This window comes from Cynocephalus volans, chromosome 1, assembly GCF_027409185.1.
Source record: "Cynocephalus volans isolate mCynVol1 chromosome 1, mCynVol1.pri, whole genome shotgun sequence".
Taxonomy (NCBI): domain Eukaryota; kingdom Metazoa; phylum Chordata; class Mammalia; order Dermoptera; family Cynocephalidae; genus Cynocephalus; species Cynocephalus volans.
In genome coordinates, this window is record NC_084460.1 from 148861249 (window position 1) to 148878701 (window position 17453).

At 31.5% G+C, this 17453-nt stretch overlaps 1 protein-coding gene across 2 annotated transcripts in view; it reads right to left on the reverse strand.

Moving 5' to 3' along the window:
- Nucleotides 1-811: 811 nt before the first annotated feature.
- Nucleotides 812-17453, reverse strand: part of ARL13B (ADP ribosylation factor like GTPase 13B) — a 58634-nt gene continuing 41992 nt past the window's right edge. Inside the window, exons 4-10 of one of the 2 annotated variants that reach the window (XM_063105014.1) lie at nucleotides 15886-15991; nucleotides 14842-15044; nucleotides 11828-11933; nucleotides 8623-8848; nucleotides 5805-5921; nucleotides 4762-4830; nucleotides 812-1611 (exon numbers count right to left, since the gene is read on the reverse strand). In XM_063105014.1, coding sequence (XP_062961084.1) covers nucleotides 1535-1611; nucleotides 4762-4830; nucleotides 5805-5921; nucleotides 8623-8848; nucleotides 11828-11933; nucleotides 14842-15044; nucleotides 15886-15991 — 904 coding nt within the window. In that variant the 3' untranslated portion in view covers nucleotides 812-1534. The remainder of the gene's footprint in view (nucleotides 1612-4761; nucleotides 4831-5804; nucleotides 5922-8622; nucleotides 8849-11827; nucleotides 11934-14841; nucleotides 15045-15885; nucleotides 15992-17453) is intronic. The other variant, XM_063105023.1, reaches the window with a different exon arrangement.

A 17453-nucleotide genomic window follows, 5' to 3' on the forward strand; every position in this document is an offset into this window, starting at 1 on the left:
CCACGTATAAACTCCAAGACACTGTACCATGCTGACTAGAGTAATAAGTGACCTGATTAATTAAAGTTTAGTAAAAAACATGTGAATAAAATGTGGTGCTCTGAAGTAAAATTTTAAAAGTAAATAATCATATTAAATTGCCTTAGATGTATATATTAAAGTTATTACCTGTATCAGATGCCAGTGTATGTTGGCACCAATCTTAACAAGATGATACAGAAGTCGTTCTGTTTATAGTATTTTCACCTTGATATAAAGGTATGCTTTCAATTAAATGCAACATTCTGAATCTGTACTCAAATATATCTAAAAGTTTGCCCAAAGCCAGACAAATCCTATGGATGCCATTCTTAAGTGCAAGAGAAGTACTATCATTTTAACTTGAGAAATTAGTTTGGCATTATTTTTGATTAAAGGAATTTTGAACCACCATTTTTACTCTTATTGCTTTAGTATCCAAGCTATTTCCCAATTGTAAAACACAAGACTTTGGACCTGAAGTAGCTTTTTCAGTCTTTTGTCTTTTAATATCAAGGCAGAGAAGAATTAGAATAACCTAAAAGAGCAATAGCTCTTTCACAGCAGCGTCTGACAAAACAAGGGAGTAACAGGGAACAACGTGACCTCTGAAAAGATCTAATCTTTACAATAAGGGTTTATTAGGACTTTTAGTAATACCTCATAGAAGATATTTTTATTAATTTAAAAAGCATTTAGGTTAAAACAGTATTTCAAGTCTCTTCCATTTATTGAGATCATCACCAAAGAAAACAAATAACAACAATTGAATTCTTCTTGGGTACTGCTTTCAAATCACATAATTTGGTAAAATAAAGATATGAGAATATACTATTTAAAAAAGGTATTATTTTTAAATTAGGTCAAATTAGGATGTATACTTCAAGAACAATACTATTACAACACATACCTCAAGCCATATAAATATATCCTGTTTGTATAGTTCATGTCTGTCAAGTAAATCAACCTTATTTTCCAAACACAATTTAAACAAAGCATCTATAAAAAAGTGCACAATCAATATTATCGTAATTAAAATTCTTAAGTTTTAGAAAAAATATAAAAATAGTTAAAAATTTAGGTTACAAATTCCCAAGAGTTCCCTTTCCATGCACATATATCTTACAAAAAATGCTTAATACATAGAAATACAGACTGTTAAACACATAGTAAAGAAAATGTGCAGAGTCCATTGGCTCTTTTTCTGAAGAGGTTTTCCTTCAGAAATATGCCCCTGAGTGGGGGATGTGTAAAACCAAAGAGTTAACACTACATCTTACTAACTTGGTTCAAATGCTCATATCATCTACTGGTCATTTTGCTTCCTTTCTTTGTTGACCAGGAAGTACACAGATAAGTAATTATCAGGTCAGTTCCCAGGCTATTAGTCTCCTCACTGACATCAATATGGTTATATTGCCCCAGTCATCAATGTCTATTGCTTTTCTTCTTTTGTAAAAAGAAGGGCATCTCAGTTCACCTTTCTATATAAAGAGAGCTTATCCATATTAGTTGGTTATGAGATCACATCATGAGCATCACTGTTAGGCCTCTGTCGCACAGCCAGGGGAGGCAGCAGCTTCCCATAGAAATCTATGGAAAGAAAGGAAACAAAAAACATGAAACAGTTATGGTAAATCAATAGTTTGACACAGTTCATTATTTTCGAACCAAAACCTTTAAAAAAGTGAAACACTCTGACTTGGCAGGGGAGTTAATGGGTGGAGAAGATAGGAAAAAAAAAAATCAAAACCCATGAAAACTTGAATAAATTCAAAACACAACCTCTACGGTAAACACCCAACTTTATATTATATATTAATCTCCACTTGACTTAATAAAAAGCTGCAACTAATGGATATATTTATTATTTTTGTTTCCAACTACACATTCACATTAAAACAGAATAAACCTCTTAAAGTTCTGATAAGTCAGTATTTGAACACTCCATGCTCTTACCCAGTGGCTGTTACTTCCAGGTATTTTAGGAGAAACATTAATTAATTATTCCAATGCTTTTGTAAGGTGGAAACTTTTACAATAATGCTTCAGTGTAGCTTGGTGATTTGGTGCATAGTTCATACAAAAAATTCTTATATTGTCCTTTATAATAAATTTCTATTCCTTAATTATCATAAACTGGCTTATAAATTTAATGGCATATGTAAGCCTTCAGTAAGTAATTAATTTATGTTCTATTACTTTAAAATTATCCTGAAGCATAGGAATTCAGAATCACTTAAATAAATATATTAAAAACGTATTAAGAGAAAATGATTTTAAAACAATTAAAAATTGAAAGCAACCACTAAGCCACAGGATGCCTTAACAAATCTTAACATAATAGTATAACATAATTAGTTAAAGCAGGGTTAAATAATTAGTTAAATGGGTTTCAAAGCAGGACAGACCTAAGTTCTGCCACTTATTAGCTATGTGACCTTGGGGTATAGGTTCCTCATACACAAAATGGTAATATTGATGCCCATCTTATAAGGTTATTTAGGAGAATTTAAATTGGACACTTCCTTAAAATGCTTAGCAATGTGTCAGGGACATCGTATATGCAGTTATTATTATTGCTATAGTTAAAATAAGAGACACTCAATTATTTTGGTAAATTTAAAGTATTCCTTTTCTAACATCTTGAATTCAAAATTAACGAGAATTTTAACATATAAGAGAACTCACAATTAAACCAGAATTTATATATTTTCTAAAAGCCTTTACTTCTGAAATTTAAAAATACCTTTCTAAAAAGATAAATCAAATGCACATGCAAAAATGTCTCCCCCCCAAGAAATTAGCATATTCGTGCAGTTGATTTTATACTGTTTATTTGCCAGAACGCTGAATTTTTCTATACGAAGTAGTTTTCTTACTGCCTTAGTTGTAGAAGATAAAAAAGTTAATCTTAGTGTCCCACTAAAATGACCAACTTAATTACCAGCATACATTTTTATGAAGGACTTTATTAACTCTATTAACATGAAAACTGAAGAGCAGTAAAACTACACACATTTTATCTTCCTTCATAATTTTAAGGTTAAGAAATATTTTTTAGTTTAAGTTATAGTGCTTTCTCTGGGAAGCAAATAAACAATGTTCTTTCCTAACTCCCTACCACTGAATAGACTATTTCTTCTCCTTAATGACTCTTCTCATTCTTTGAAGACACAGTTCTAATGCCAATTTCCCTAACCACCCATGCAGTTTGTACAAAGTACTCCAATTCTACAGCATGGAACTTATTGTCATCATACATGCTACATACATAGTGAGATGAATTACTGTCTTCTTTACTAAGAGATTAGGATCTTCACAAAGGCAGAATGCATGTCTTATTCATCTTGCTATTACTAATGTTTTAGCTGGTGTCAAATACAAAATAGTTGCTTGTTGAATGATGAGATCAGTAAGAGAAAAAATGTGTATTAAGAGAAATTAATATTTTTCTCTATGTATGTATATGTGTGTATATATATATATATATAAATACACACATACTAACAATACCTAGTTTTTTTCTAACACACTGAATATTTAAAATGATAATGTATTCTAATGTACTCAAGTTCACTCAGAGTCATACTCACCTAATAAAATAGGGACTAACCTATTATAGTCAATAAAAACATCATGATGTAAAGTCAGTAAACCAAACAGACTATATATATGATTCCACTGGAAATACTACTTAAGTAATTCTGATAGAGTCTAAGGACAAACTTTTCTGTCTTTAGTAATTTAAGGAAAAAAATAATTTTCACTAATGATTATAAAGAAATATTTCACTACCGACCTACAGAATTCTGAAAAAGAAAGCAAATAGCAATTTATATTTATGTAGTTTTTGAATAAAAACATTTTACATAGTTTGACATAATTTCAAATTATATGGTAATGTTTTTCTAAAGATTAAACTTCTGACTTTTTTTCTACTAAGGGAACTCTTTAGGAAACTAAGTTATAGATGAGCCATCAAGAAGGGAATTAAATGTTCCTAATGAACAAGTTTATTGAGCTAAAATTGTATATAATTATTGTTTTGCATTCTAGAAATATTTTATTGAAAAAACCTAGACTGATGATTTGTAATCAGAACTTCTGCCTGTTTTGTAAGGCAGTTTTTTAGTACTCCCAATTGTCCTTTCTTTAGTTTTCATGTCCTGGAGTTCTAATGCCATAAATTGGCTAGAATATTGCATGTTAATTTTATTCAAATAAATTGTTCTCTTAATTCAATAAAGCCTTTGGTAACTTACTTTCTATTTAGCAGAACTTTATTTGGCTGATTTGCTCTCAGATTTTACAAATTGTGTTGACCTTTACTTTATCTTAATATTCAGTAGCAGGATGTCTTATTAGGAGTAGAAAGAGAAATTATGTGGCATTACCACTGAGTATATTGAGCATATATAGGACATTGCAGATTTTTTTTTTAACACTGTAAGTATAATTGTAATGTCTAATATTTAGATTGTTTTACAACCTTTCCCTTTTTCATAACTATTTGTATAAATACATCATGGATAAACACAAGCTATGATTCTTTTTATACAGATGCAAAGTGCACTTAAGAATAAAAAATTAAATACAACTTTTAAACAGTATAATGAAAACGGATGGCTGTGGATTTGAAAGTGTTCAAAAAGTAAAATATAAGTTTGTTGAAGTTATGAGGTAAAGAAAAGTGGATGTAATATGTATAGATGATATTTGAAACAGATCCCTTTGTATTACCATTATGACGTGTTTCACCAAGAGGCTCAAGTTTTGGAAGTCTAGTGATTTTGGGGGTTCCCCAGCCAACTAAAAAAGATAAAAACAATTAAAAACATTGTTAAATGATGTCTCTTTAGGTCTGTTATAAGGATCTTTCCCTCGACAGGAAGCGTACAAAACTTTCAATGTCAATTCAAATATATTGAATGACCCAGTACTGAATAGCCATAAACACATTTTAAACGGCTTCTATTTCAAAAAAGTAATTATAGGCTGCTAACATCTGCTTTAAGTTTTTACTCACCTTTAATTAAAAATATAAGCACCTTCACCACCATCATAAATAACCTTGGGCTACCAATCTAACACACAGCAGAGGTTAAGTATTTTCTTATTAGATGAAATACTGGAAATGTCTTTTTAAAAAAATTCTTAAAGGAAAATGTTACTAACTAAAGCCTTGTAGCAGGGCTACGAGGACACTATAAATATATTTAGTCATCAGATATTTAGTGAGCACCTACAGTAGGTAAGATACTATGCTTAGTACTAAAAAGTTGTTCACAATTATTGTGCTGTTATGTCCTAGTGCTTTACATGTATTACTACGTTTAATCCTCATAACAACTTAGGAAGTGGGTATGTATGTTGGAAATATATTAGAAAAATTCATATATCTTGTTTCAACTTTCAGGATAAAAAGTCCAACTTTTTAAAAGCTGATATTAGCAATCTACCCATTAAACCTAAATTCCTTTTTGCAATCTAGGTACTGATATTTCATCCAGAACATGAACACATTCTAGAAAGTACTGGGTAAGGTTTTCTTAATAGTTTTACGCTTTTTTTTTTTTTTTTACTTTTATAATTTTTTTTTTAATTAAAAGCAGTAGATAGTTTTGTTGACACAGTTTGAACAAAGTAGATAGAGTGAAGGATTCCCTCTGAAAAATTCACAAGATAATGAATATATTGAATAAAAACTACACATTACTTTTTCCTTTTTTCTCCACTGTTTAAAGCAGTATTTCTAAGTTCAGTATCTATATCAATTTACTCACCAGGAGGAGGAGGTGGGGGTGGTGTTGGACTCTTAGGAGCAGAGTCATCTGTATTAACTGGTTCGACCCGGTGACTCCTCTTCATTCTGAGTTTCTTAGTTTTCTTTTTACCATTATCTACGAGAATATAAACATGGAACTTTACACCTTAGGGAAAAAGTGAACTTTTATAATAGAAAACAGAGTGTAACAAGGATATTGATATTATTATCATAAAAAAATTTTCTATTCAACTTTGGAAATTGTTACTAATAACCAAATGTGAACTTGCATTTATTAAGAATAAATTTTTTAAGTGATGGCTTACTGAATGAATGAATGATTAATGAGTATGATGCTATCAGCCAAAAGCCTCTATTAAGTTCTAAGAGAGGTTTTTCAGAATACAAAAAATAGTTTATATTTCCAAAAGCAACTTTTATTTCTTCCAAATGTTATATTAAACAAATATAACTGTGTAACTCCAGTTTTCCATTAAACTCAGAATGGCCTGGGGAAAGAGAAGAGGTGTTGATTTTTCTCAGTGGGATATGTAGAACGATTCTAGGTAAATATAGTCCAAAAGCAATTCTTTGAAATGTGAAAAAAAAAAAGACCCCAATCAAATCTAAACACATTACTAATTACAAGAACCCTTAAACAAGGTATGCTCAATATAAACATATGTAACCAAAATCACATTAGTAGACATAGCATAAGTAAATGTGTTCTTTTTAAAAAAGAGTATTTACATATTCCCACTTAGGCACTCATAAACATTTTAAGGATATCTATGTTAATGAGTAAATTTTAACAATGTGAACAATATAAACAAGGCATAGAAGTTAAATAACCAAATTTAGAACATCAAAATTACTGAAATATTTTAATATAATTCCATACTGCTATATATAAATATGTGACACATTTTCTAAAATGGGAATTCTCTGTAACAAGAAATAGCCAACATCTTTGAAGCCTACACAGCAATAAGAAATACAAACATACTTAGAAAGAAATTATTTTTTCTAAATAAATTAGTGTCACTTGAAATATTTTACTCCAAATAGAAACAAATCTTTCTACAATTAAAGCCATAAGCTTTACAGCTGGAGAATGAAAAGAGAACTCCAGAGCCATATGGCACTTTAGGATGGGCAGCCTCTCAGGGTCATAGAGGAATATAAGATGTGGAACAGATGATCTGGACTCAGGTCTCAGCGTAGCCAGAGACAAGACATATGATCTTAAACAAGTTACTAAACCTCTCAAGTGCTGGGTTTCCTCATTTATATAATGGGAATATTACAGATTGCTATGTTAAATAATATAATGCTGTATTGTAAAATATAATGCACCTAAAGGCATCTTTTAAAGTATAAAATATAATGTTAGTTATTATTATAGATATATGATTTATGATGTCAGATGTCCCTATACTATATTTTCTTTTTTTTTTTATTTTTTTTATTTTGGTGGCTGGCTGGTATGGGGATTTGGATCCAAACACTTGACCTTGGTGTTGTCACCATCACACCCTCCCAAGTGAGCTAACCAGTTAGCTAGCCCTATGCTATATTTTCAAATTATTTGTCAAATCATTTTGTTCTTTAACAATGTACTAGTGTTAGAGTCCTTTTAAAAAACTGAGAAACCACTGTAATAAGTCTACCTTCTGTCAGAAGAGATATATGGATAAGGATATGGCTGCCCTACATCCCAACTAACAAAACGTATAACTTTCAAAGCTACTATTTTTTATCCATCAAAATATACATAAGTTAATGGGCATCTCAGGGATTGAGATCTTATTTTCACAAACCCTGTTTATACTGCAAAAAATTCTTATATACAATGGAGCCACATAGTTAACTAGGAATGGCAAAGAAGTAACCACTATGGTCATCTCCCTTGTGGCAGGCACTGTGCTAGGAACATTGTTAGAGTTATTATATAAGCAACTCCAAAGGCCCTGTAAATAAAGATGATGCTTATCTCCATTTTAGAGATAAAGAAATTAAGACTGAAAAAGGTTATGTAACAACGTATACGTAGTAGATGGGAGAGTCAGGATTCTATCTCAGGATGTCTGATTTCAAACACAGACTCTCTTTCTATACCAAAAGACATGAACTTCTGTTAAATTGCATAACTGGCTCTTTTTTCAAAAAAAGCAATTATCAGTTGAAGATTTTGTGTTACATTAAAATAAGAAAAAATACCTATTTGACAAGGCTTTTTAAAAATGTTCTGATTATGTTTTATCCTATGGAAACAGCCAGTCAGTAAAGGAAATGATGTTGATTGTACCATTGTGAAGCTTAAAAAACAAACACAAAAAGAGCCTTAAAGATGTTAAATATTTTTGAGCGATTCCTGGGGCTATGCTGTATTTCAAATTTCTGAAAACAAAATTGGAAATTAAATTTTCTTTTTTTTTTTTTTTTGACCAGTAAGGGGATCGCAACCCTTGGCACGGTGTTGTCAGCGCCATGCTCAGCCAGTGAGCACACTGGCCATCCCTATAGAGGATCCGAACCCGAGGCCTCGGCACAGTACTGAGTGAGCCACGGGGCTGGCCCGGAAATTGAATTTTCTGCTGAAATATTTATAAATTACAAAAGACCACATTTTAAGCCATCTTGGAAAGAAACAGGTTAGGAGCAAATTGGCTGAGGAGTATAACTAAGGACCCTGAGAAAGAAAATCATGATAAACACTGCATCTGGAGACAAAAAATATGATAGCACATTTTTGTGTGTGTGAAAATAAACATGATAAATGAAATGAAGTTTTATTTATATATGTGAAATTTATTTGAAATAACCCGATTTATCACCTGATTCCAATGATTGCTGGTCTGTCTCATCTTCATTCTCCAACTGCTGTGTTAATGCCTCCTTATAATTTTCTACTACTTCAAATTCATTGTTTCTTTGACTATTGTCACTAATCTGACCCTGTGTCATCATTTGGTCATGCTCCATTTTATGTTTAAGGGGACAGCCATCACCATCCTTTTCCATATTTTCCTTCTTTTTCTCTTTTTCAAATCTTTTTTCATTCTAACAAAAAATAAAACATTTTGTTTATTATAATGGTTATATCGAAGATAGTTTTAAGGAAGAAATCAAATAATGTAAGAGTATTCTTTAACTTCACGGCACTGTGAGATTTCTATTAAAAAATTATTTGTTGAATATATCATTAAAACATGCTAATTGACAAACATTCAATTAACAAAGTATAAAGAAAGAAAACAAATGTTACTGGTAATTCCACAATCCGGATGACCACTATTCAGTGTATAATCACTAACAGGTACTTTAATCTACCTACCCCTACACACACAGACATACACCACCCAGAAACATACTTAAATGTGCAATTGTCTCTCTTTCCATACATATTTATGTTCTTATTATTTTAAGAAAAAGAATTAAAGTTTTTATTTAAAAATATATATTTCTTTCCATATCAATTAATACATGAGGTATTTAGAATAGTGCCTTACATATAGTAAATGTTATATAAGTGTTAGCTATTATTATTTTCATCAATTACATGATCATTTTGAATGGTGGTATCATGACTTATTTTACCAAATACTATCAATGGACAAAGAAGTTATTTCCAGTTTTTCACTTATAACAAATACAATCATCCTATTAGTTTTTTAGATTAAATTCCTAACAGAACTGTTGGATCAGTAGTAGTCACACTTTATACTATGGCATAATTCACAAACTTCCCTACAGAAAAATTGAATCAATTTACAACCCCGGCAAAGGGTTGGGAGAATGGTATTTCTCTGCATCTTCATCAACGCTGCATGTCATTATCAATCCTTTACATCCCTGCCAAACTAATAAAGAACTAGTTTTACCTTAGTGCTGTTTTAAGTGGATTTGAGTTTGATTTAATTAATTTTTTTTTACTACTATTGAAAATGAACTATTAAATACCCTTACTGCCATTTTTATTTTTTCTTTAGGGAACTGCCTGTGGTAACCCAATACATGCTTTCCTATTAGATACCTATTTTTTCATAATAATTAGCAAGGGTTCTTTCTTTTGTCCTATGTGTCACTAAGACTAGCCACACAGCCACATAGAACCCTGTGTCCTCTGTGTCCCATTTGTCGCTAGGGTTTGTTTTGTTTGTTTTCATTTCTGCCTTTTAACTTTGTAGAGAACAGCTCTTTTAAAGTTGAATACAATAAGATCTATTTATTTTTCACTTTTTGATTTGTGGCTTTGAAAGTTTTTCGTCTTCCAAGCATATATAAATATTTAACTATATTATCTACTCTTATCTTTAAGGCTTCATTTTTTAAATACATTTCTGTCGTTGATATTTCTGGAATTTAATTTGATATACAGAGTTCAATCACTTTATTTTTTTCCAAATGGTTGTTCAGTTGTTCTAATATTCTGTTCTCTCAGGTTTGAAACATTAAATGCTCATATATAATTAGGTTTATTACTGTTTGTTCTATTGATCTGTCTGTCCTGGAACCAATATCTCACAATACCTCACCATTTTTATGATCTGTGATAAAATCAAAAGAACGTCAGGTGCTTCTGTACAATGCACACATATTAAAGAAGTTTTAAGGAAAAAAAAAAAAGAAAATTTCTGTGGTAAAAAGACTATATGTAATGTGTTTTCATTTTTTTACTGACCATCTTCCTAAAATTATTGTAGTTTAAAAGCATAATAACTGTACTTTCCCCATCCGCTATTTAATTTAGAAACTTTCAGTATATGGTATACTATACTGTATACAAGTGTAGTTCACTCCTTTATAATGTAAAAACTACAATGCCGGAAGAAGTATTAGTACCTTCTGAGTAATTTATACTCATTGTACTATAAAATAATTGGTCATTATTTATAGGGCAAGCTTTATTACATATGTAGGGTAAATTATGCTTCAAAGTGAAAAGTAAAACTTGATTTCCTTCTTCTCTACCAGTATTTTTAAAAGAAAATAAAATGAAACTTGACAGATATAATATTTGATAGGATGGAGACAAAACAATAGTTCACATTATTAAGATGGCTTACTGTACTTAGGAAAGCACATATTTCAGGTAATGCAATGGGGTTAGTAAAAGACTTAATACAATTAACTCCCTACTAGCACAGCAACTTAAGACCAAATATCTCATATTGCCAGTTATTTTGGAAAATGAAGCAAAATCAAAACTATCCAATCATCTTCTTACCTGTGGAGCTGCCTCCCTCCTCAGCAGCAGCCCCAAGGAAGAAAAAATCATCCAACTTTCCAGATAAGCACCTGTGTGGAAGGAGGCAGTGACAGGGGAAGAGGAATGGCGAATGCACAGACGGGACCAGCAAGCCAGCCTCCACAGCAAGCTCTGAGCAATGCAGGAGGAAGCACTGGAGGCATGGCTGCAAGGCAATTAAAGCAGAGCCAGTGCAAACTCTGGACACCAGCAGAAAATGAAGACAGACACAGACACACATACACACACACACACACACACAACCCCTTAACTTCCTCATAATTTAAATCTATAATCTAATGTTGGTAAAGTTTCTGACAATTAAAATAAATGGTTTTCAATATAGGAGAATTTACTGAAGTTCTGTACATTCTTAAGTATCCTGGGAAAATAGAAAACAATTTATGTATACTCTAATGCTTATAAGCATCTAAATATTATTGTAAAGGGACAGTAACAGCAATACAGGGACACAGACAATGTAAATAAGAGGAAATATATTATTACCATATGCAATAAATGACAAAAAAGAGATTTATAGCCATAAAAATCACCACATTCAACCTTTCTTTTCATTCTCATTTAATTATGAAGTCAGACTTTCCTTTTAACACTATATTAAAAGGTAAATTTGAAGAAGAAAAAGCATTAAACCTTTAATTAATTCCTAACCTTTAATTTCTTTTAGAAATAATCTCTTTGGAAAAACACCTTTCTATCTCCCTTCCTCCTTTCCCAACTTCCAACTTTATAACTTAAGATATAAAAATTACATTTGCCACCATTCATACCTCAATGATTACAGATGCTATCGGCTGGAAAGGATTAGCAGGAATTGGTTCTGGGTCCAACTCAGCCAAACCACTGCTTCCATCACATTCAGCCTGTTCTTGTTCTCTTTTGTTTGAGAAAAAAAAAAAAAAAAAAATTGGAATTTCTTTTGAGAAAATGCTAAGCTATGCACAAGAAAATTTGCAATAGGTTTAAGGATATTCAATTTAGTAATTTTAAATCTGCACATGACTTTTAATTACTGAGAGAATTTTAGAAGTCCTTACGCAGGTAATAGGCCTCTACTCCCATGAAAAGATTAATCATTTGATTTTCAAAGAATGAAATACTGATAAAAATGACATTTCCTATGACTGACTGCTTAATGTCAGTGGTGCAAACTAATAATTTTTCCATGTGCCAAAGGTGAGTATTTTTCAATTTACTAACTGCACTGCAAAATCAATGCTGTTGTCTTCACTGGTGTTAACAGATAAATAAGTCCACTTTTTAAGGCTCTTCTTAAGGGTTATGTCTTTGATTATAAAATACAAGTAGGAAAACATTCCTTTAACTCAACCTATGTTTTTGTTTATGTACAAACATGTTACTTATTTATTATTAAAAAAAGCAGGACATCTGCTTTTTTAATATAGATTAATTCTATAGAAGTATATGTCAAAGTAGTAATAGAAAAAAATATATCTTATCAAGTTGTATATCATATTTAAACAACTAGATAACAACTGCTTCGCATAACATAGTATGAGGCTATAAAAGTAAGTTACCATACGTCATTCAGATTAAATATTTCCATATTAGTTACCACTGAAACATTTACTATCTCTGTGATTTGTAGTTAATGTTGACCCATACATAGAGTAGTAAGTTACTAAAACAAGTAGCCAAAGACAGAAAAATGAATATTGTGGACCTTCAACTAGACTATAAGTACAGTACAGCAATGCCAATGTTCATTACTATGACATTTATTAACTGTGTTCTACGATGGAAATATATATCCTTTCATTCTGATCCTAGGAAGCCGAGATTCGGAGATTTGCAATTTACTATCTCTGTGACATTGGACCTGAATCTTTGAGCTTCAACTTTCCCACAATGTGGATAAAAATACCCACCTCATAGGGCTGTTTGGGTTTTTTAAAAAATTTTTTTTCCTTCATTTTCATAGGGCTGTTTTAAGGATCAGATAAAATAACATATGTGAGAACACTCTGTAAATGGAAATATTTATTATTATTACTGTTACTCATTTATTAGTAAGCAATTTCAAGCACATAGTATTAAAATACTATTTTCACACTGCATGTTTTACTGTTTTTCAAAAACACTATAAATGATTATCTGAATCAATCAGATTGGATTTAGTGAAGGAAAAAGGTTGGTTTTAATCACTCCTCTCTAACTGCCAATTAACTTTTAATAATGGAGTCTCAGCTCAATAATGTTGGTCTCAGACCACAACTGGTATGGCTAAGGAGAACGGAGGAAAGGGGGATGAGCATTAGAAAAACCTCCCATAATATAATCTAGAATATCATTACAGAAAAGGTGAAAACTTTTTAAAAATGACTAACATTAGATTTTTTTAATACAACTCAATTTTTTTGCTGTTGCTTTTGTTTTTGTTTTTTTATAGGAGGAAAAGCAAATGAGTTGCCAGGAATGCGTAGCCATATATTTTATTTTTATAAATATATAAAAAAAATACTTATATGAATGACTGGTTACGCTGAGCTTTATATCACACAAATAAATGCTAGGATAGAAAACCAAAGATTCTCACAGGTACTAAAATCTCACATTGGCAGCTACTAAAACCACTCACCCTATTTCCTTCTTTGATATCAAGAGAGACCTAGATGAAAGACATGCTCATATTACTGAGCATGTGGGGGTAAAGAGTTATCTTTATAAATATTTTTTTAAGTTCTATATCTGAATTAAATGAAAGATACCAGTTATCCAAGGATTTCCTCAACAATGTAAGGAAGCACCTCACAAAGGTATCACCAAGGGTAGTGGGTCCTTGCCTACTGGGCTGCAACTATGTTAAACAACATGGAAGGCCAATATTACTTAGGTAGGTAAAAGGCAACTTTGGATCTTACAGGAGCTCACTTAAAAATCCTTTTCATTTCTTCCCCTCTTCTCCTTTCCCCCACCATGTAACAATCTAGTGAAGAAAGAAAGAGAAATCTGGGATTAAGTATTAAATTCAACTTCTACTCAAATCTTAGCCCTTTCTTGCACCATTATTATAAATGATTCTATGGTAGAATTTATGCAATCATTTCTTTGAAAATACAGAGTTTGGGGGCTGGCCTGTTAGCTCACTTGGGAGAGAGTGGTGCTGGAAACACCAAGGTCAAGAGTTCATATCCTGGTACCAGCCAGCCACAAAAAAAATTTAAAAGTTAAAAAATACAGAATTTGGTAAATTTAGTTTAAATATTTCCTTTCAGACAGCATTTTAAAAATGCTAATTAACCCTCTCACAGCTCACTTTTTATCTTTGTTGAAATGGGTTTCTCAATTTCAACACTATTGACATATTGGGCCTGATAATTCCTTGTTGTGGGAGACTGTCCTGTGCATCACATGATGTGGAGCAGCATCCCTGGCCTCTACCAACTATATGCCAGTTGCATCCCATCCCTCCCTCAAGCGATGACAACTGTCTCCAGACATTGCCAAATGTTCCCTGAGAGGCAAAATTGCCCTGCACAGTGAGAACCACTGCACTAAATGTAATCATAAGAAATAAAAGATAAAATTTTAAAACTCTGGGAAATAATGACATTAGAAATAATTTAACTATTATAACACCACCAGAAAAATTAGAAATGTATCATCCACACTTGTGTGGTGATTCATAGGAATAGAAAATTCACTTACTATCTTCCTTCATAGAGAAAGAGGAAACTGAATAGACAAAATTAATAAATCATTTATAAAATTGTCATGTTTCTGAATCTTCAAATACACAGTGGTGCAAAATTAATCTACTTGCCTTTCTTCTCGTAATTTCCGCACTCGTTCAGCCCTCTCTCTTTTCTCTTGTTCTTCAAGAGCACGTTGTTCTGTTGTGTCTTTTTGGATGCGTTCATTTAAGGCATCAAAGTCTCTTGCAATGATATTTAGCAGCCAATAAAGGCCTTTTTTAATAGACTTGTCCATTTTCTTCCCATACCCCAAGACTGCTGAACAAGGTTCCTAAAACAAAAATTTATTTGACTCAAAGATTAAAACTTAAAGTTCTCCACACAAATCTATTCATAAACCATTAAGTATAATTACTGCCAAATCAAAATTAAGCCATTTAAATTAATATGAAGCATACTCTTATTTAACTTAAAAAACACAACTCTGCAATAATCACTAATATTACCTAGGAGTTGAAATATTTCACAGAGAATATCTGTGAGCTGTAAGAGACATTATGACATAAGAAGTTGACAGTGGCAGTTATAATTTTAAACAAGTTTATTGGAAGATAAAATTGGAATGCCATAAGAAAAATACCCCTACTTATTAGAAATACTGAGAACTTAACAGCAGTAAACATCCATAAGACAGCCTAATGATTATTTTATGAAACTGGAAAAAATTATTAAATCCCCTGTCCATCTTCCTTAGGATTATGTTACAACTCTCTTAATATGATTTTTTCAAAATTCATTATAAATCTCTCATATGTTTAAATTTTGTATTCATACTTTCTTTCCCATTTAAAAAAAATTCATAGCATGATGGGTTGGTATAGCTTACAGGTCCTATCAGCAATATCTTAAACAAAAAGCAAATGTGAAAATCTTCAAAATCATGAAGGATAGTTTAAGGAAGTCAGTAACAATTAAACAGAAAATAAATATTGTGGTATTAAGTAATATCAACAGAACAGTGAGAGTGTGATTTCATGGGTTAAAAAAAAATCTCTTAAGACTGCTTCCTAATTGCTATCACCTTTATAAAAACTAGGTTATAGTTGAACATATTTCAAAGAAAATGAAATAAACTTTTTTTCATTTTTTCAGGGGGAAAAAAAAAAACTTACTATCTGACATAGGCACTTGTGCTCATTGACCAATTTTTCCAGAGACAGACATTCAATCACCTCAGCTTCTCTTAAAGCCCCTTCCTTATCTTGTTTATTTGCCAACCTAGAGAGACAAATGGAGTAATTTTATAGCAAATACATAATCTTGATGGCAACTTAAAAATATTTTGACTATGTTCTTCCATGCCAAAGTTTTAAGTCTACTGATTACAGAGCGTATTGGTTTTAGAAAGCATTGTAGTGTCAATTTCATCACTCTTCCTTTATTATTGCTAAAATAAAGTCTGTTAAAACTGCCCTATAAAAAGGGAAATCAGGTAAAGAGAACTGTCAAGAAAACATAAGCAACAGATCAAAAGGCCAACAAAAAAGCTACAAACAGAAAAAGAAATGGACTACTTTCTACAGCCTATAGGCATTTTATGTCCTTATCTTCTTAAAATATAAACTGTATCATGTTTTAAATGTCCAAATATTAATTCTAAGCTTGTAATATTTGAGCTTATCTACATTTCTAGTGTTTGAATATGGTCATGTAAATGGCAATTTACTGAAAAGTCAGGACACTTATAATTTACCTGGCACAGCAAAAAACAAAAAATTATACTCAGTTAGGGACAAACTGGGGAACAACAAAATGAAAACCAATGTAAGTTCTAAAGAAAAATGGGAATTACTACAAAATACCATTATTTGCCTACCAGATGGCAGAGGTCAAAAAGTTTAATAACACAGTGTCTTGGTTAGGGATGACAGATTGTTTAGGCAAAGATATTTTTAAAAAATAGAATAATAAATCAAATGAACCCCTATAACCTATCACGGGTGTCTTTCTTGCTCATCTACATACATTCCACTTTTTCCCCCTCCGTCACATCACCAAAACCAAAATGCCCCTATCACACCTAACAGAATTAACATTAGGTCTTTAATATTATTCAGTTTACTCAGTATTCCCCAAATATCATTTTACAAATGTTATGTTCAAATTCAGATCCAAACAGATACACATTACAATTTATCACTCTTAAGTCTTTTTGAATCTATATACCTGCCCTCTGCCACCCCCAATACCACCTCTTTTCCTCCCATGACATTTATTTGTAGAACAAAACAAGTCATTTTTCTTTAGAATTCCCCACGTTTGGGATTTGGCTAATATCTCCCTCATAAGCTCTTTTAACATACATACTCTGTATTTTCTAGATCTGGTAGTTAGATGTAGAGCCTGGATGAGTTTCAGGTTGAAATCCTTTGGTAAACATATTTCATAGGTGGTTCAGGTACTTAGGAGACACACAAAATCACTTTTATATAGTATCATATTTTAGTGATATTAAAATTGTTAATTGGGAGTCAGGTGATCCATCCAAAATAAAGTTTCTTATTAACCTTTCACCTAATGATTTTAGCATCCATTGACAACCTTTGCTTAATTCCATTATTTTATAAGAGTTTATGAAAAAGTGACTTTTCTAGTTCTGAATTCCTTCTGCACTTACTAGCAGGGTTTTTGCTAAAAAAAGAAAAAGAAAAAAGCTTTCATCAACTGCTTAGTGTCTCAA